The following is a 20,893-nucleotide window of genomic DNA, read 5'->3' as shown; positions in this document are numbered from 1 at the left end:
CTGATGGAAAAACCTGAAAATAACCTATAAATATATATGAATTCCATTATTTTATTGTATGGGAATTAGACTAGACCTAGCTATATAATCTATTTAAAATATATAGTACACATGCATGTATGCCCTTTAAAGAAGCAAGATTGGGGCTTCTCACCAGCTGGCCTGAGGAACAGTTAATGATGAGGTAGAATAACCCTTTTTGGGGTGGTATCATGAAGAAACAAGGACACTGGAATAAGGAGTTGGTTGTTTTTCCCTACTAGTAGACATTAAAGTTGAACGTATTTGATTATATTTCCATGCCAATATCTTATCACTACAGGTAAGTTAAGTCCTACTGCATTAGTCAGGGTTTTCTAGAGAACAGAATAGGATTTGTGTGAATATGGGAAGATAAAAGAAATTGGCTCATACAGTTATGGAGCTGGTGAGTCTAAAATATGCAATGTGAGCTGACAGGCTGGAGACTCAGGAGAGCCAGTGGTGCACATGAAGTCCAAAGACAGTCTACTGGAGAAATCTCTCTTGTTCAAGGAAGCTGGTCTTTTTGTTCTGGTCAGGCCTTCAACTGATTAGATGAGGCCCACCTACATTATGGGGACAGTAACCTTTACCCAGAGTTCATTGGTTTAAATGTTAGTCTCATCCAAAAATACCCTCCAACTTGACACATAAAATTAACCATCACACCCACTGAGCGGTAAAATGAATGTTTTGTAATTAGTTTCCTCAGGCATTACAATATAGTAATACATCTTTTTATGTCTCTGGGTTCATTAAAATGTTCACTATAAAGGGAAAGGCTATTTGCCTTTATCTCATCATTTTGTAATCCTTTGAGGTTTTATGGGAGAACTATAGATTTTCTGAATTATTAGCATTAATCAATGAATTCTTGGAGATACTTGTTTTGACTCTGCTTATATTCCAGACAGAAGCAATAAAAGCCTCATTAATCTCTCTGAAATCATCAAGAAGATCTCAACTAACATTTTAAGCTCATGGTCTACAAAAAAATTTACTCGCATTTGGTTCTTCATTAGCAACATTTCTTAAAAAATCTATAATTGGTATGCCTCTTTCAAGAACAGTTGGGGATCTCTGAGCCAACCACTTGCAGAATTAGATAGTTCCCAGGATGGTTTTATTTGCTTAGATTATCCCAGGCACATCAGAACAGCTGCATCTGGACATGCTTCATCCTTGCTGTGGGGCTGGTGTCCCTGGGAGTGTTTTTTAACCAGAGCCTGTCTCTAAAAGGCCTGTGGCTTTGTTTGTCTGCAGGGGACATACTTGTGCTGGTAATATCTTTTTTCCCTTATATTTTCAAGTGGTAATTTTGAAAAATTCATCGAACCCATAGAAATCTTATTTGGCCTTGAAAATCTGAATTATCATATTACCAACTCTAATCAGTGTATCAGTAGGCTAAAATCATACAGGCATATGCTGTAGTCCTAAATTATCACACACACAATGTAGGCAAACAGGTATAAAGCTCCCACTGTGCCCATCATGGTGCTTCCTTTCCATGCAGCTCGTTTTGTCTAGAACATCACATGTAATCAGGATTTCTCTTCTTGAGTGGTCGGTTCTGCATTTTATGTTCCACATGCTTTACAGGTAGGGGTGATTGATTCCTCCTTGTCCATTTCCATTGTTCTCTTCATAGGCAGTTGTATTCCAGGCTGTAGGGAAAAGAGCTGAATTACTGTACTCTGCCAGCCAGGTGATGATGTGCTCTCATTCGTAAAGCTACTGAATGTTACTCCCAACCTACCCCCTGAATTTTTCAATCTGGAATTAAGATTAATGTGTGTTGGTCTGTTATAAAGGCTGGTTCAGAATTTTCTTTCCTGCTTTTTTTTTTCCAGGGAAAGCACTTTTAGTTCAGTAGTTTTATATGTCATTCCTTTAGAGGAGAATACTCAAGGATATTCAATAAGCTCTCTTTGTTGTGTGTGTGTGTGTGTGTGTGTGTGTGTGTTTTAAGATTTTATTTATTTATTTGACAGAGAGAGCATAAGCAGAGGGAGTGGCAGGCAGAGGGAGAGCAAGAAGCAGGCTCCCTCCTGAGCAGGGAACCCAGTGCAGGGCTCCATCCCAGGCCCCTGGGATCATGACCTGAGCCAAAGGCAGATGCTTACCCGACTGAGCCACCCAGGTGCCCCTGTTGTGTTATTTTTTGACATTAAGTATTGATATAGAAATATTAAGTAGTAAAAAACATGCTCTTTTTTAAAAAAATGGTTTCAGAGTATATTTAAAAAAATTTTTTTTACTTATTTATTTGACAGAGACACAGAGAAAGAGGGAACACAAGCAGGGGGAGCGGGGGAGGGAGAAGCAGACTTCCTACTGAGCAGGGAGTCTGATGTGGGCCTCAATCCCAGGACCCTGGGATCATGACCTGAGCCGAAGAAAGGTGCTTAATGACCCAGGCACCCTAGAGTGTATTCTTCTAATATTCTCCTCTATTATTATTAAAGTTAATTGCTTGTCAGTTTTCCAATTTTAAACATCTAAAAAATTATTAGTATTTTAATATATAACATTTAGTATCTATTAGTCTAAGTTCCAAATATATACAATTTAATTTCTTTTTTTTTTTTTTTTTTTTTTTTTTTTTTTTTACAATTTAATTTCTTAATATAATGTTTATGTTTTCTCAGTAGACAAATTGGAAAGTACTGCTTATAAGAAATCCCACACCTTGAACTTGATCACTGAATCAGTTTAAGTCCAGTCAGGAAAATGGAAACCATACAGTAGATTACCCAGGTATTTTAATATAAAAAATTATGAAACTCTAAGAAATAAGTGACTATGAGATATAAGGAAAGCTTGCATGGTTCCCATGGGCTGAGGGATGATACCCAGGAAGGACAAAGGTGGAAGGCAATACCCTCCCCAAAGCCCCCCAGAGGGGTTCAGCTCCCTGTTGGAACAAGCGTGTTTCATCCCACTTGGTAGCAGAAAAGTTTGCTGCTTTGCCAGGCTGTACTGGTATGAAATTGCCTGGCAAGCAAGAAGCGCACCCCTGGAGTGCAGGGGAGGCACAGGCAGTCAGCAGTTACGGGTGTGGGTGTGTAGAGGGAGCAGAGGCTTGGGTGGGCAGGAGGGTGTGATGTAGGCAGAAAGCCTTTGGAATGGTGGCTTCCATGTGAAGAGGGCCACAGGAAGCCTATCACCAGGCCAGGCCAAGACTGCAACTTTGCTAAGGAACTGCATGTTCTGGGTGCCTGCTGGGGGCAGAGGCTCCGACCTCTGACCCCTCGCATGTACAGCAAACAGTAGGAGGGCCCCTTACTTCTGCGGGGTCCCTCCAGCACCCTCTCCTGAGAAAAGTTAACATCATGCTGACTGTAGAGGAAACGTGCCAAAAAGAATGCTGTGCATTATGGCAGAACATACATTGAAAGGAAAATCTGGAGTCGAGAGGCAATCAATATATGGCACATTTATAATCTCATTGTAATCTGGTTTTTACTCTTTACTGTTAGTGTCAAGTGTGGCGTGCCTCCATCCATATATTTTACCACCCAACTATTGTCATGAAGAAGTAGTCTAAGAACAAAGCTCCAATGTGGGTTTCGGTGCCATGCTCTGAGCCTCTTGTCCCCATCAGGAGTACGGGCATACCTCGGTCTACCGTGCTTTGCCTTATTGCACTTTGAAGATACGGGGCTGTTATACAGATTGAAGATTTGTGGCAACGCTTGTTGAACAAGTGTGTCAGTGCCGTTTTTCCAATAGCATTTGTTCGCTTTGTGTCCATGTGTCACACTTTGGTAATTCTAGCAATATGTCTAACTTCTTCATTATTATATTTGTTAGGATGATCTGTGATTAGTGATTATAATTCTCTGAAAGCTAATTGATCGTTAGCCTTTTTTAACAATAAAGGATTTTTAGTTAAGGTATGTACATTTTTCAGACCTAATGGTGTTGCACACTCAATAGACTACTTTTGGAGGCACTAGGAAACTAAAAAATCCATTAGACTCACTTTATTTCAACATGCATGTGAGTGCAGTGGTCTGGGACTGAACCCACAGTCTCTCTCAGGTATACCTTTAGTTAAGTGGATAGTTAAGTAGAGATGCTATTTAGTTGTAAATACTAAATTTGTTACTTCTTATTCCTTAACTCTGGATTTTCCCAGTAGCACTGTTCTTAAAATTGGCTAGCCACAACACTTCCAAGAGAAGTGAATGGTAATTATTATACCTGACTAAAGAAAAAACATATTTCCTTTCATTATATCAAGAAATAATCATATGTAATTATTAATAATTTGATTTAAAATTACATCATTGATATTTAGGATGTGTTTCATTGTTGTAATTGATTAATTAAAAAAGTTCTAGAATGCCATATTGGCTTGTATAAATTTGAAAATGAGGTTTTTGAATATGTATAGACATATTCTCTGCAAAAATAACCTTTAACAAAGATGCATTTTTAAAAAATTTAGTCTGCTGAGTCCCTACTGAGCTCCTTTGCTAAGCAGAGACTTCACGTTTCAAGATCTTATTTTTCTTAAATCAGGTTGACTGGTTAACATCACTTTCTCATGAATTTCTCAACTTTTCATCCCCAGATCAATAGATAAATGTGACAGATGCCTTAGACTGTTTCCCTTAGCTTTAGTCTGTCAGGAATATCTGTCCTTTGAATTAATGGCTGCTAATAACTTATTTGGCATCTGGAGAACTATACAGCTGTATACTAGTGGTATGGTAGAAAACTGCACCAGGGTCATCATGTTCTAGATCTCCCCTTTTGCTGCTTCCCTTAGGGAAAACTTCTTCCTTCTCAAATTTTTTCTAACTGCAGTTTTAGAAATCTGCTGCCCAGTTCATGACCTGGGTAACACAGCCCATATTCTAGTGATTTTTGCGGAGAAAGGTAGGAGGCTAAGACGGCCACATAAAATGCCCGTAAGGTCAAGTATCGTTCTAAAGAAATCAGAGGTCATGACTGTTACTATTATGTTATCATCATCATCATCTTCTTCTTCTCCTTATCATCCACCTTTAAGTAAAAAAGGATAGTATTCATACAGCTTTTCTTACTTTGTAATGATCTATAATCAGCCATTTTTCCCATTAATTCCTCTTTCCCTCCATCAGGCTTCTCGGTGTTTTCTTGCACTTCAAAGTATAGACACTTAATACATATGGGTTGAGTCTCTGTGCTCTGTCAGCTGCCATCTATTTCTTTCTGAACATACGGTTTTCATGCTTCGTCTCACCATCAGTGACCAACCTATCCTTGGAGAAGACTCCTTCAGCTCTTAGCTCTCCCTTTTCTAACCAACTTGACTCTGTTAAGACCAGCCCTATTGAGCCCCTCTGAGTGGATAGTAGGATTTCAGATTAAGTGGAAGGAGGTAGACATATTGCTCCTGCATATGAAACCCTTGTTTGGCCAGCTGAAAGGAAATGGAAACCTGAGAGTTCTCATTCTCTGACCTTTTTTATTTTAACTGTGGGCTCTTTTAGCCAGACTTACCTATTCTGATGTTTCTGAACTCTCTGGTCCAGAAGGGGCTCTTTCCCCACTGGAATCTTCTGTGTCTACAAATTCAAGGAGTTCCTTTGTGCCAGCTGACTCAGCAGAGTGGCTCCTGTCGTGTCTAGCCTAATAAGGTGGGAGGAGGGTCTTGCTCTCTTCCCAGATTATCTGGGTGGTGAGACTGCTCTTGGTCATAGGAGAGCCCTCTGCTACAGTCAGGCTGGTCACCCCGCTGCCCTCTGCAGTAACCCACATTTTTTCAACCTCTGGATTTTTGCACAAGGTATGCCACTTTCTTTTGTCCAAGTCCTAGCTCCTTTTCAGTTTACACCCTGTATTTTCCAGGCCCTTCCAGCCCTCACTTTTCTCCGAGCTCCTACACTGTATATAGTGTGTACCTCACAACTGGATACGTAATCTTTCCTCTTGTGCTGTTTTTGGATGTGTGTGTGACCCACCTGGTTTATAGGAGGGGGTGTGTGTTTTACACTTCTGTTTCCCTCTTGTTGCTCACTGGTAGGCTATTTGTTAAAATACTCAGAAGTTTCTTGCTTCTCTCTATCCCTTAAACCAGAGGGGTTGGCTTCAGGTAGAACTAAACATGGTTTGAAAAAGTATGCAGCCTTCATTAGAACTCTGTTCAGACCGGTTGCTCTGTAAAATGATAAATGTGGCAAACAGCTTCTCCGTTGTTTTTTTTTTTTTAAGATTTTATTTATTTATTTGACAGATCACAAGTAGGCAGAGAGGCAGGCAGAGAGAGAGGGGGAAGCAAGCTCCCCAGTGAGTGGAGAGCCTGATGCGGGGCTCGATCCCAGGACCCTGAGATTATGACCTGAGCTGAAGGCAGAGGCTTAACCCACTGAGCCACCCAGGCGCCCCTTCTCCATTGGTTTATGGCACTTTCCAAAATGCTGTATTTAGGGCAGGTCTCACTGTAACACCTGCCCGTACCTCAGGCTGTCAGAAGTGTGGCTCCGAGCAGAGCGGATTGTAGAAGTCTGTTGGGAAAGGGCTCCTGCCCAGTCCTGGTTGCTGGGTGGTAGTTCTTCTACCTTCTACCTTCTCTAGTCCTTCTTTCACCTGTTTCACTTCAGTCCAGATCTGAGTGGGAAGCGGGGAGAGGGGTGGTGGCTGAATCGTTGAGGTCCACTGAGTGCTTCAGATTGGCTTTGTCTGTGCGCACACTGTGAGAGGAGCAGATAGAAACGGAAGCAAGCAGAAAGACCAAGCTGGTCATGTTACTCTCCCCTTAAAACTGCGCAGCGCCCTTCTACTCTGCAAGGGAAGATTCCCAGTCTTTACGTGGCCTTTAATGCCTGCATGGTCTGGCCTCCATGACCTCCTCTCTTGCCATTCTCCCTCTTGCTCATCCTGCGCCAACCATTCCGCCCCTTTGCCGTCTTTGCCTGATGACTCCCACTCAGTCCTGAGGCGACATGTACCCCATTCAGTCATTTTCTCAAGGATGTCTTGCCTGACATCACCCCCACCCTCCCACGGTCCAGATCACATATCCCACATGTGATTTCAAATCACTGATTTTGCATTTTCTATTGCTTTACACCTGTCACTTTTTATGGTTTGTCATTACATATCTTTTGGGGTGATTATTTGTTCAAATAGATATATCCCTTCCATAAGGGCAGGGATGCAGTCAGTCTTCTGGCTATTTTAACTCCATGTCCCTAATTTAAGGCCAGGCACACAAGTGAATCTCAGTAAATGTTAGTTTGAGGAGGAGTGAAAGCAGATGTAAAAGTGAATTGTAGGGTCTGGGGGCTAGGGAATGAAGGCAGGCTGGCAGAGAGCTGTGGTCAGAGAGAAGTTTACAGGCTAAGCTGAATCAAGAAACTGGGTATATTGGGGGCATTCTAGAGGCTGAGGGTAAGGATATTCAGGGCTTGGCCACATGGCAATCTGTAAAGCCTAGAGTGGCTTGGAGACAGGTAGGCAGCCCCTGCCTTCTGTAAATAACACCAGTAATGTTTACAGTATGCCAGACACTGAGGTAAAGCTTTTGAAAAGTAGATATTACTAACCACTTTTACACTGAGGAAATGAGAAACATGGGAGGTTGACAATCTCATGAAGGTCAAGCAGCTAATAAGCCCCCGAGTCAGGATTCATACCCAGGTGCATTTGATTCCCCAGTCCTTGCCCTTAAGCCCCAGGATCCATCATCTTCTAGAGTGTCTTCCGTGTTCCTTACTTTCCCAAGCCATGTGACTTTAGATCAGAATATCATGCGTGAAAATCCACGACAGCCTCCTCTGAACCCTCATCTCCTCTGTCTTCAGTCTAGTTTGTGCATCTTTACCAGACCGAATTTCTTTAAGGTCCTCCATTTATCGCACATCCTCAGCGATCCTCAGTGCTTCTCCAGTCACCGAGCTCTGGCCCTGCATTCTGAGCCCCATCCGCCCTCCCTCTTCCTCACAGACTTTACTGTCCTTTGCTCTCTCGGTCAGCCCTCTGAACCTCCAGTGCCTGCTGACCCTGCCGGCTCTGAAACAGGTCTGGAGCAGGTCTGTGCTGCTCCCTGGGTTCGTGTCCTTTCTTAGTCTCATGAAATCCTTCAGGGAAGCCTGGAATCCCATTCTGCTGCTTGCTGAGTGCCCTTGTTGTGTATTCTTGTAGTTACTCAGTTCTTGACTTAATTGGGCTTTGTTATCTTCTACCCCTAATTTGACTGGAAGCTCCTTGAAGCTTGACTGCGTGTTTTATTTCTGTTTTTCCGTAGCATCTGATAGAGTAGCATAAACGTGGTGGATTTTCAATAAATGTTTGTTAAATGAGTAAACAAACCATGCTTCTGGTATTCTGGCTCACTAGGGTTTTGCTTTACATTAATGTGTTCCCTTGCACTAAAGATTATCCAGTTTGAAAAATGAAGAAACTACAATCTTGCATAAAGTTTTGACTGGGGACTTTAACATATTGGGCAGTATATAAACTTTCATGTTCTCTTAGAATGAAGTGGCATATTGACTGCCAGTGGGGCAGGGTGCTAGATAAGGCCACAAAAAATACTGGTTATAGTAAAAGATATATTTTATATATAAACATATTACATATATATTTATGTAGTAAATATGTTCTTTTGTTTTTAGTTTGTGATATGCTTCTCAACTTAGTAAATAATGCATATTGCTGAAATAGCTGAATAAGGATATTTAACATTACTTTCAGTGTAATGAATGCCTTTGGGAATAAAATAAACATAATTGTGATTCACTATATAAAATCAGAGAACTGAACTGTAGATGCAGTTTCCCTTAGGCCACTCATTTTTTTTCAGTAGATTTACCTTTCTAATTATATTTTGCTTAGGCTAATTTTAAAATTACTTTGCATTCCCTGAGAGCAGAGTACTTCATGTGTCAAGGGGACACATACTTAATAGTCCTAAATACTATTTGTAAAAGCAAAAAGCTCATTTCCCTCCCAGAGGATCTTTTTAAAGAATCAAATGCACAACTGTTAAAAAAAAAAGTTTATAAAGTGCATACAATAGCTTAACAGGGCATATAAATTATTTTTTACATTTATTTGGGTCTTCTTTCCCCCTTTGTGCTCTAAAACAAAAAAAAACAAAAAAAAAAAAGAAAGAAAAAGAAACCCCTTCAAGGAAATATATCTGCTCTGTGTTTATACTCTGTTCCAAATTGGAATATTAGCTGAAGTTAACCATATTAATGAAGGAATGAGTATCCTCATAAAAACACATGCGGCACAAGGCTCAGGTCCTAGAACAGACTTCTGTTGTGTTACGTGAGCTTGAGAAAAGTAATTCAGTCTTCTGTTTCTTCTTCCTTTTTTTTCTTAACCAAAGAACCAAGATGAAAACATAAGTCTTTTTTAGTGTCTCATCCAGGCATTGTTAAAAAGTATATACTACACGTTATTGCTAAACACCAAGGGGGAAGAACAATCAGGATAGTTAAGAACTCAGACTCCAAAAGAATAGTGGAAGTTACTTATCTAATGGTTTTGTTCAGCCTTTAGTTGAGAAAGAGCCAAAAGTGTTGAACCAGGTTCCCTAAAAAGAAACAAGATGTATGAAATTTCTTTTTTTTTTTTTAAAGATTTTATTTGTCAGAGTACAAGCAGGGGGAGCAGCACAGGGAGAGGGAGAAGCAGGCTTCCCACTGAGCAAGGAGCTGGACAAGGGGCTTGATCCCAGTACCCCAAGATCATGACCTGAGCCAAAGGCAGATGCTTAACCATCTGAGCCACCCAGGCACGCCTGAAATTTATTTTTCACTTATGGATCACAATTGGTTTTTGTGATCTTGGTGTTGTATAGTCAGTTTCATTATTGAGAAAATTGTTTCAGCTCCCTTGAAAAAGATTCCAGATAAATTGATGGGTTTATGACATTTATTTTTATTTTTTATATTATTTTTAAATGGGAATTAAGTACTGTAATGAGGTTTAATATTCACTTTCTTAGGGATGAATTTAGTGAGTGAATGAGTCACTAACAAGCTAAGGCTGCTTCCCAAGAATATTTTGGTAATAAGCTTAAGAATGTATTTAGGGGGTACCTGGGTGGCTCATTCAGTTAAGTGTCTGCCTTCAGCTCAGGTCATAATTTCAGAGTCCTGGGATCGGCCCCAGTCAGCCTCCCTGCTCAGTGGGGAGCCTGCTTCTCCCTCTTCCTGTGCTGCTCCACCTGCTTGTACTCTGTCAAATAAATAAAATCTGAAAGAGAGAGAGAGAGAGAGAGAGAAAGAAAGAAAGAAAAATAATGTGTTTAATTTCTTAAGAAAAGGAACTCTAGGGCTCCTTGGAGAAATGGCTGATTCCTGCACTGGGGCAGGGAAGTACATGATAAGCCAGTAACCTCTTATGGTACCAGAAAGCACTGAATGCTCCAAAAAAGGATGGGGGCACGTTGAGAGGACACAGATGCTAACTTGAAGGAGCTCCCAGAGTTAAATATGGGACATTTGAGCAGCAAAGTAAATAATGATAGTGATGGATTACAATCCATAGAACAAAATAGTGAATCATGCTTAATTTAAGTAATTGGAAAAATAAATGAAGGAGAATGAACAGCTCTTACTTAAATCGAATTCGAATTAATAAATGTAGAAGTAATGATGGAAATAGGAAATAACTGTTGGGCAAACACCACAGTAGTGATCATTACAGACCAAATCCCCCTAGGCATGCTAAAGTTAGTAGGTGACAGTATGGGGACAAATGGGATATTTGCACAGTCTCAGGGTTATCTCTTCATAGGATACGTAAGATATAAAGGGAAAATGCTAACTTTCAGTGGAGAAACCTAGACAGACACCACATTAGACAAGTGTTCAAAGTTACCGTTATCTGTAATGAGATGAGCAGCATTTTACCTCCTGATCAAATGCATTGAAAAAGGTACAACATCACTTCTATGGGGATTTTTAAGTTATATTTTTTATTTTGAAAATAATTATAGATTCATATGTAGTTTTATGAAAAACACAGACATTACATGTATCCTTTATGTACTTTCCCCTAGTGACAACTATAGTCGCAAAACTGTAGTTCATTATCATAACCCAAGATACTGATAGTGATGTAGTCACATTACAGAACATTTCCATCAGGGATTCTTGGCATTGCCCTTGTATAGCCTCACTCCTTTTTTTTCTCTTTTTTAAAAGATTTATTTACCCCAGAGAGAGCGCACGAGAGCATGAGAGTAGGGGGAGGGAGAAAGGGAGAGAAAGAATCCCAAGCAGACTCCCTGCCGTTTGGGAAACCCAATGTGGGGCTCGATCTCACCACCCCAAGATCATGACCTCATGACCCCAAGGTCGTGAACCTGAGCTGAAATCAAGAGAGAGGCCCAACCAACTGAGCCACCCAGGCACCTCAGCCTTCGTCCTTTTTAAAATTGGGCTGCTTGTTTTCTGTTATTGAGTTGTAAGAATATTTTGGTATATTCTGAATCATATGGAGTTTCCCTTCCAGTCTGTTAATGTAGTGAACTATATAGATTTTTTTAGTATTAAAAGTTGTGGTAGAATACACACAAAATTTACCATCATAACTGCTTTCAAGTGTATAGTTCAATGGTATCAACTACGTTCATATTGTTGTACAAACATCACCACCATCCATCTCCAGGACTCTCTCTATCCTGCAAAACTGGAACTTGGTACCCATTAAATAGCTCCTTGTTCTGTCTTATCTGCTGGCCCCTGGCAGTCACTACACTGTTTTCTTCCTATATGAATCTGACTAATCTAAGTGGCTCATGTAGATGATCTCATACAGTATTTGTCTTTTTGTGACTGGCTTACTTCACTTAGCATAATGTCTTCAAGGTTCATGCATGGTGTAGCATGGATTTCCTTCCTCTGTAAGCCTGGGTAATAGTCATTGTATATTCCACGTCTTGTTTTTCCATTGATCTGTCAACAGGCAGTTGGGTTGCTTTCACCTTTTGGCTAATGTGAATGACGCTTGCGATGAACATGGTTATGCAGCTACTCTCTTTCAGACCTTGCTTTCCTCTTTTTGGGTATATACCCAGAAGTGGAATTGCTGGATTATATCTCGTTTTTTTCTTTTACTCTCTCTACTTTGTATTCTGCAAGCACTGTCTCCCTCTGAATATCTTTTCCTTTTAGAGATTCAAGTTTTAAAAGTTCTAATCTGCTTATTTCTTTAAATAACATAGTAAACCCTTAATTAAAAAGACTGTTCGGAAAACAGAGTATAGTGGTTATTGAATTTTGGGGCTAAGTGGCCAGGAAACCCCCTTTGTTTCAGTCCTTGCTATTGCGGTGTGTTAGTTTGTTTTATTCCCTTAGTAAGTACATTACAGCAGACATAATTGAATTTCTCTGATAATTCAGCATCTTGTGATGCTTCAAGGCTACCATTACAAACATAGACTCACAGTGTAATATACCGCAGGGCAGAAGTTACTGGGGAGTGGAGGCAAGTACAAACCCTTCCGGACTCTTTACAAAACTAAATCCTTGATACAAGTTTGTTTTCTCCTGTTAAGTATGTGCTATAAGAAAATCAAACAATATAGTATTATAACTAGTTGATGGGGTTTTTTTTAAGATTTTATTTATTTATTTGACAGACAGAGATCACAAGTAGGCAGAGAGACAAGCAGAGAGAGAGGAGGAAGCAGGCTCCCTGCTGAGCAGAGAGCCCGATGTGGGGCTCGATCCCAGGACCCCAGGATCATGACCTGAGCTGAAGGCAGAGGCTTTAACCCACTGAGCCACCCAGACACCCCATAACTAGTTGATGTTTGAAAGTTGTTTACTAAACTTAGTTTCTCATCTGGCTGTCTTTACTATTTCTTTCTTCTGTGCCTTCCTCTTTGTATCCGTATCCCCATATCACCAGATAATGGGCTGGCACTCTAGCTCGGAGTAAGCACCTTTAGTAGATGTAACGTGTAGAAGCAAATGGAATCTGGAATTCAGTATTCTGCACATCTTGGTCTCCCAGCTGCATTTCTCTTTCTTTTACCACACTTCAAGGAATAAAAACAGAGTTTTGGAGAAGGCAGGACTAGAGAAAGAGGTAGAAGAACTGTGATGAAGAGAAAGAGCAAAGGATTTTTGAAGAAGCACAAAGGAGGAAAAGAAAGATGAGGGTAGGGCTGGGACTCAGTGCGGGGGCGGGGGGGGGTTGGTGAGAAGGAGGGGGGAGGGCAGGGTGGTTACAGAAGTCCCAAAGTCAGACTTCATGGAGTCCCTCCTTTGGACTAAATAAAGTCCTGGACCTTGTGAGTCTGAGAACGAATTTCTAGGAACTTCTACAGTGTGACCGGTGGGTAATTAAACCAGAGGTCACTTGGGCCCGAATGAACTTACTCAGCACCCTACATTAGGCATTTCTTGAGTGCCTGCCATTCACAGCCTCCTGAACTCAGTAACCCCCAGTCCACCAGCCAGGAACAGAAGAGACCAACCTCCATTCCAGATGTTCTATTCACTGTTTTGTGAACATAAGGGGAACAGTCCCCTAGGTTCTGCAAGTAGTTTCTTCTCTGCCCTTGCCAGACTTGTCTTTCTCTGGTCTTGAGGCTGGAGGATTGGAGGGGAGGCTTGAAGTTCTGCCATCTTTATGCCTTCAGCTGACATTGCCATGATGCTTGGATGTGGAGGTCCTACTGTACCAAATTATTAATTAGTCTTACTGATTTGAACTTTCCCTGATAAGTAGTAATACCATACTGTCTTTATAGATAACAAAGAAATAAAGATACCTGGCATATTTGAAACATAGTTCCCCAGTCAGGTGTGATGGGTTCTTCTCACTTGTATTTTTATCAGATGGTGTAAGGTTTGCATGATATATATGTCCAGGCTTCAAAGCAGACCTAGGAATCCAAAGGCTTAACAGTTTTAAATGTACCTTTCCCATGTGTTACTCCAGAATGAAGCTGAATATATTTTAGAGTAATTTAGTTACAATGAAATTATAACAACTAAGCCTACATTTTTGTACATTTTTGTACAGTAGTCTGGAAACAGAAGTAAAAAATATAGGCAGGCTAATCGATCTTAATAGATTACTGATGTTGCACTATTTGTGGCCTAGTTAGCTGCTCACATTTCTGATCTGAAATTGCTATTCTCCCATGGCCTAAATAAATTGTTAAAAAGTCTGAAGTAGTTTTCCTTACAAATGTCATTTCTGTCCTAGAATTTTCAGTCTGACCAAGAAATAAACAGGAGCAGGTATCTTGCGTGGTGAGCGAGTAGCTTGCGAAGAGACGCTCATGAGGATACCAGAGATCAGTAGTTCTCAGCCGGGGCAATTCTGACCCCCAGGACTCTATGATAATGTCTGGCTACGGTTTTGATTGTCATGTCTGAGGAGGGGGTGCTACTAGAGGTCAGGGATGCTGTTGAAACTCCCACAGCGGGCAGGCCAGCCCCATACAACGAAGAATTAGGTGGTCTAAAATGGCAATAGTGCTAAAGTTAAAACATGCTATCAGAAATATGCAGAAGGTATGGTATGGACTGATTGACAGTCAATGATATTAGGAAAAACCAAAATGGTGTCTCCCATTGTGGCTGTTTTCTCTCAGTTTTTCAGGGTTTTTTTTTTAACTCCCAGATTTCTATTTTGAAATCATTTTAGATATACAGACTCATCTCTGTCTCAATTTCCTTAGCACTTGGTACCTGAGAGGCTTTGCAGAATGTTGAGTGAAGTCAAAGAGAACAAAGAGAGAGACACAATTGGAACAGATCTGTTTAGGTCTCACTTCCACAGTGAGCTATGTGACACACTGCTCAGAGCAGAAAGTTTGTAGATAAGCTTCTTGGTTTCCTGGAAATGCCCAGTAGGTCACCCCCTACATCACCTGTACCCTTGCTTCTGCTTGGCTTGGGTTGCTTAGTGCCAGTGGAGTTGGGGCCAGGGAGAATTTCTTCTAACTGGGCCACGGGTGAACTTGGGTCTTGAAAGAGATCATTCCACGCCTCATTATCTTACCCCAGTCGTTACTGGTGGCTAGGACAACCCCCCAGGCCATTACATACATCTGTGTGTGTATATGTATTCTCATGAAAACATAGAAACCTAAAATGTGGAAGTCTTCTGTAATCCTGATAATAAATTGGTATATATTCCTCTAGTTTTAAAAAATATATACTACCACATGTATTAATAATTATTAAAGATAGAATGGAATTAGGATTTTATAGTCTACAACTTTATAGCATTTTGTTTAGGTTTTATTTATTTATTTGACAGAGAGAAACGGAACACAAGCAGGGAGAGTAGGAGAGGAAAAATCAGGCTTCCCAACGAGCAGGGAGCCTAATGGGGGCTTGATCCCAGGGCTCCGAGCCGAAGACAGACCCTTAATGACTGAGCCACCCAGGCACCCTTTTACAGCATGTTTTTACTGTACTATATCATGGGCATTCGGTGTTATAGTGCAAGGGGTAAAACATTTAAAATTGTCTGTAAAGTAAGGATTTTAGTATATACCCACCGCAGAGGTATTAGAAAGACATAAATATAAGTTAAAATTTGTAGAGTGTTGAGTTTCTTAGATGAAAATACCATGATGTAATTATGTACCACGCTGTATTTTTCATTGATTATAACAATGTTGAATGATTCTATTACTGGTTTCTTTTGATGGTGAAATATTTTTTAAAATATCTGGTCCTCGGAAAGAAACCATTATGGCTACATTAATGTAGTTTGTGTCATACTCTTTGATTTCAACCACCTTTTTGGTGTTCCCCGCAGGCAAATATGTGTATCAGCCCATGACCCCTGTGGAGCAGCTTCCGAGCACGGAGATTCCCGCGAAGCCTCGGGAACCCACAAACACCATTCAGATCTCGGTGTCACTCACTGAACACTTTCTGAAATTTGCATCCGTCTTCCAGCCGCCCCTCCCCCCTGATTCACCAAGGTACTGTATGATCTCAGACCTCTTTATCGACAACTATCAGGTTAAATGCATTAATGGGAAGATGTGTTATGTGCAGAAGCAGCCAGTGCCGCATTCTCACAAAATGAGTCCCGAGGAGGTCTCTGCACACGATGCCTTAATTTCAAGAGAGAGCAGTACCCCTAAAATAGATCACTGCTCTTCTCCCTCAAGTTCTGAGGACTCCGGGATCAATGCGATCGGGGCTCACTATGTGGAATCGTGTGATGAGGACACGGAGGAAGGAGCAGAACTGAGTTCCGAGGAAGATTACAGTCCCGAGAGCAGCTGGGAGCCGGATGAGTGCACCCTTCTCTCCCCTTCGCAGTCCGATCTGGAAGTGATTGAGACAATAGAAACCACCGTGTGAGAGCCCAGGCAGGAGCCACGGCCTCTGATCATACTGAGCGTCTGCAGTTTTGTCCGATGGATCCTTTCTCTGCTGCAGCTGGTGTTTTCTGCCCCTCTCTAACAACCTAGCAGTTCACTGGTCTGCTGATTAGCATCACTCTTACGTTAGTCTGATAACTAAGACATTCCTTTTCTTATAAATGGTTTTCTTTTGTATCTAGACTTATTTTCTATGTAGCATCTGGTGTCATGAATTGTGACCCAGCCTTAATTTCACTGGGAACTTTGAAAGCGATGCAGTGATGGTCACAGAGGGTCATGGATCAGGTTGAGGAGCCACCCAGAGTGAAGGAGGCAGTGAAGGGGCGGGTTCTTCACACACACACCCCACGCCCTTCTTGGCATTCCTTCTGGTGTGCCCACAAGCACCCCCACCCTGCTGGTCTCAAAGGGGAGTCAGCTCCTGAGAGGGGAACAGAGTGTGCACTGGCAGATGCCATTCTGTCCCTTTTCCCTTCTCCTACCACCTGCACGGGCCTGGGCCTTGTGTTGCCTCTGCTTACCACTGGAGGTTCTTGGAGACCCTCGCTCAACCCCAGTTGTAGCCAGTGTCCGAATTCCGTGTGTGACCTGGGGTAGAGCCAGACCTTCACTGACAAGAGCTGACACCTTCAGTTTCATGTTTAGTCTAGTCCGGCTTTAGCTGAGTGCCCGCACTCTGCCGGGTGCGGCATGGGGATGCAGCCTGAAGGAGACCTGACTCCTGACAGGGAGGGGTCTGCGGTCCAGTAGAGCACTGTGCCAACGCATGCGGGTCACGGTGCCCAGAGCGCTCTGGGAACCCAGGGGAAGGAGGGAGGTGCTACGCTTGCAGTTGGGGAGCGTGTTGCAGTATTCGAGCTGGCCCCTTGGGTGGGTTCCTCAACATTTCCCTGTTTTTCTTAATTGTTCTTCAAATCCGGGGAAAACTTTTAGGAAGTTATATAGGTATTATACTTAGAAGGCAGCCACATCTGACGTCTTAAGAAAAAAAAAATCAGTAATAGTTTTAGTTAGCATGGAAATGCTAAAGACAGCAGTCCTTTAGGGATTAGGAATGAATCTAATAGGTTTGATTAATTCTGCTTCATTTGGTTGTATGAAGCATTAGAATGGTTTAGGTGAGAAATGGATTAGAATTCAGTATGATGCATGGATTTTTTTATGCAAATGCAAAAGCAGTTGAAATAGTTTGCTGCTAAGTCAGGAGAAAATATTTTGTGTGATATTCATTCACTTTACTATAGTAATAGTCATAGTCTGTTGTACATGTTCTCTTTTCTCACACACACAAAATAGTAAATAATTCTTTCTTATTTAGCTCTCTTCAGAATTCTCCTAATTTCCATTTATACAAGGTGTTTTTGTGTGAGTTGCTTATCTGCCATTTCTTCAGATCTGCTTTCTGTAAAGCATAGTTAAGAATCCAGGAAGTTTAAAATATGGCCCTAATGAAACCAGAACTATCCTTGGTGGAGAGACAGAAATACATCTCGTATCCTAACCACGAGCATGCTCTTGGAGCATTATCTTGTGCTCCGTTCGCATTTTGGCACATCTCTTCTGTGTCACATGAGTGTGTATTTTAAGAAATAAGAAGAGGCCCGTTGTGTTCTTCTCTGAAGCCTTCATTTGGCATCCTTCACAAATCACTCTAGGCAGAGTCTGCTTTCTTAGTTGTATGTGTCGTTCACGTGACTGGCTAGAACACTTCGTTAGGCATAGGGGCCCAGAACGTCCCTAGGGATTAGAAAGCAGAGCACGTGTATTCCTTTGAAAACAGTGTTAGTTGAAAATTCCTATGCTGGATGAGAATGCAACATACGGTTCCCACTTACTGAAATGTAGAGACTCAACAAGACAGACCAGGAAGGTGGTGAGAGGAGCTGCAGGAACAGCAGAGTACAGGAGAGGGCAGGTGGAGGCGGGCGTGGAGAGCAGCTTCCCCAGCCCAGACAGCTTAGGGACAGACCTCGGGGGATTCTGCCCGCGGTTCTCAGGGCCGCCCCTGGTGGAGTCAACTGCTGGAGGAGGGCATGGAGACCCAGTCCTGGGAGCCTAGCGGTGTGGCCAGCCACTGTGTGTGCCTGCCCCGTGGGTGAGCTCACTGGAGCCCCCGTGTGGGCACATGCAGGGTCTTCTTTCTCAACACCGCTCCTCTCAGTTCTCAATTTTGGGCCCACATTCCTGTTCATTAAACTGATTGCAGTCAACCACCAGGTCTCCAAAGCCATGGAAATAATGTGGTCACAGGGCCACGTTTCTGAAGCTGGCTGGGGCAGGGTTGGGGCCTTTATGGGTAATATCTATGACTTTTGCCTAGGTTCCTGTTTTTTAAACTCCTGAACTGCCATTCAGATTATCCATGATTTTAATGGAATTTTTGGATTTAATAATGGTTGATAATCATTTTAAGTATTTGCACAATCTCTTTATAATTAAAAACTCACAAAGCTTCACTTGCTACTATTTTATAGAATTGGAGATATTCCATTGGATTCTAAATATCAGATGCTCCTGCATCTCAAAATAGCCTTTTCTATACAAGCACAAGCAAGAATTTCTGTGTCCTAGCACTGTTAATTCTCTGAAAATCATATATGATTGAACCAGAATTGTTTCTTTATGCTTGCATTCCAAAAACAACTGATAAGGATATAAAAATGTGTATTTTCAACTAAATTCTAGGCCTATCTGTTATATATTATATAAAAGAATTTCTCTGTAAACCTGATATTATATTGTTCATTTGTATAAGCATATTTATAGGCACTTTAGAAAATGTTTAGACTGTAATGTGTATTATAGACATCAGACACAGTCATGTTAAATAGTCTTTTGGTTTGATACTTATACACTGACAGGTATGAAAACTTTTTAACGTGAACCTGGTAGTTTGCTCACTTGGAACAAAGGGTTGGGCTGTGTGGATGGAGAAGCTGCTTTTGGGGTCCTTGATGGAAACCCAGCTTCCTTCCCACTTACTGCAAGTTGGTGTAAAAGCTGTTAGGTCGAAGATGCATAGTAAGTGTGGTATGGAATTGAGCTTTCTTACTGAACCAACATTTATTTTAGAATTTTCAAGGTTCAGATATGCTCATAACTCTTCTGAGCAATGACAAACCAATTAAATTGCTTTTGTGGCTGTAACTCTTTGGCACATTAAGAAATAAGGCTTTACCGTCAAATCTAGGTATTTTTTTACCTTGTAATTTCTAAGATTTGAAGTAAGAATGTGAGAAAACCCTGGATAAAAACCAGTTGCTTTCCTGGAAAAGCAAAATGTGTACTTCAAGGTAATATAATACAAAACCAAACCAAATAAAACCACCCAAACCCAAACAAAACCATGAAGTGGTTGTCCTGAGGTACCTTTTGGGTTTGATCTAGGGTTTGATCCCATTTTAGGGGTGGTGGTTTTAGTTTTTAATCTCCACTTCCTGGCCTATTTGAAACTGTTCTTTTGGGACTAATTATAACAAACTACTTTTATACAAATTTCTCTATTTGGGTAACAGGACACCACCTATTTTAGAAAGCTGTCAAAATACCCAGACATGTTTGGCAGTATAAATACTACAAGGCAAAGGGGGAAAAAAGCACAAGTCAGCTCTTGATTTTTCCATCTTGTTTGCAAAGTTGTATTGACATGTTTTGGCTTTTCACATGAGGGAAACATTTTAACAGTTTTTCTTTGCTACTCCCCTCCCCACGGGAGGTGGGAGCCAGAACTGAGGAAGCCATTTGCATTCTAGGCTTTTCCAGTGAACAGCATAGGCTTGCGTCTCCTCTCGTTGAGGAGGAGAGGAGAAGGAAGTGAGAGTTGTACTTGCTGTCTCCTGCCGGAAATTCCAGGGGTGTGTGTGTTTCTCACCTCCAAACACAAGTATAAGGGCACCTCTCAGAATTAATTTTGGAATTATTTACTTTTTAAAAATGTTCTGTCTCTGCTCCCATTCATTACTCTGGGGGATGGAGAGTTGACCGTACTGCGTGCGAAAGGGCCGTGTTTCTGTTAGTGCTTGGAGTTCTTTTGGGACTGAAGCCGTGCTCTCTTACTCGAGCTCTCTTATTCGTGTGAACAAGTCTGAAAGCACATCACCACTGGAGGCTTTAATATTGAGCTTCTGTGTCATTGTATCCATATACCTTTTTGAAGGCTGTCCATACCTTGCAAAATTCACTTACTGTGCTACTTTTTGCACCTGTTTTAAAGTTTTAAGCACAATGTTGACCACTCTTTAATTTCCTAAAATTATATTGTTTTCCTACAGACAGCTCAACTTTCCTTTATGTATAATACTTTAGGAAAAAACTTACTTGTAAAATAAATGTAATTTTTTTCTTTTGTACCAGCATAAATCTGGTATTTTGGAGTTCGGACTGTTCTCTCCCCCACTTTCTCCTTTGGAGAGGTTCTGTCTTGTTTAAATATTGCATTGTGAACTTAGCAAAACAAAAACAGAACCCACATTTGTCAAATGTGTAACATGTATATTGAGTGCTTACTCTGTGCCAGGAAACATGCAGCTGACATCATCATCACAC

General features: G+C 41.3%; 1 protein-coding gene across 1 annotated transcript in view; it reads left to right on the top strand.

Annotated features, from left to right (window-relative positions):
• LOC308355601 (UPF0524 protein C3orf70 homolog) overlaps positions 1-17,329 on the top strand; it is a 77,381-nt gene extending 60,052 nt beyond the window's left edge. Inside the window, exon 2 of the mRNA XM_080823919.1 lies at positions 15,769-17,329. Coding sequence (XP_080680045.1) covers positions 15,769-16,325 — 557 coding nt within the window. The 3' untranslated portion in view covers positions 16,326-17,329. The remainder of the gene's footprint in view (positions 1-15,768) is intronic.
• The last annotated feature ends 3,564 nt before the right edge of the window (positions 17,330-20,893 follow it).

This window comes from Martes martes (genome assembly GCF_963455335.1).
Source record: "Martes martes genome assembly, chromosome: 1".
Taxonomy (NCBI): domain Eukaryota; kingdom Metazoa; phylum Chordata; class Mammalia; order Carnivora; family Mustelidae; genus Martes; species Martes martes.
This window is presented reverse-complemented; position numbering and strand designations above follow the sequence as displayed.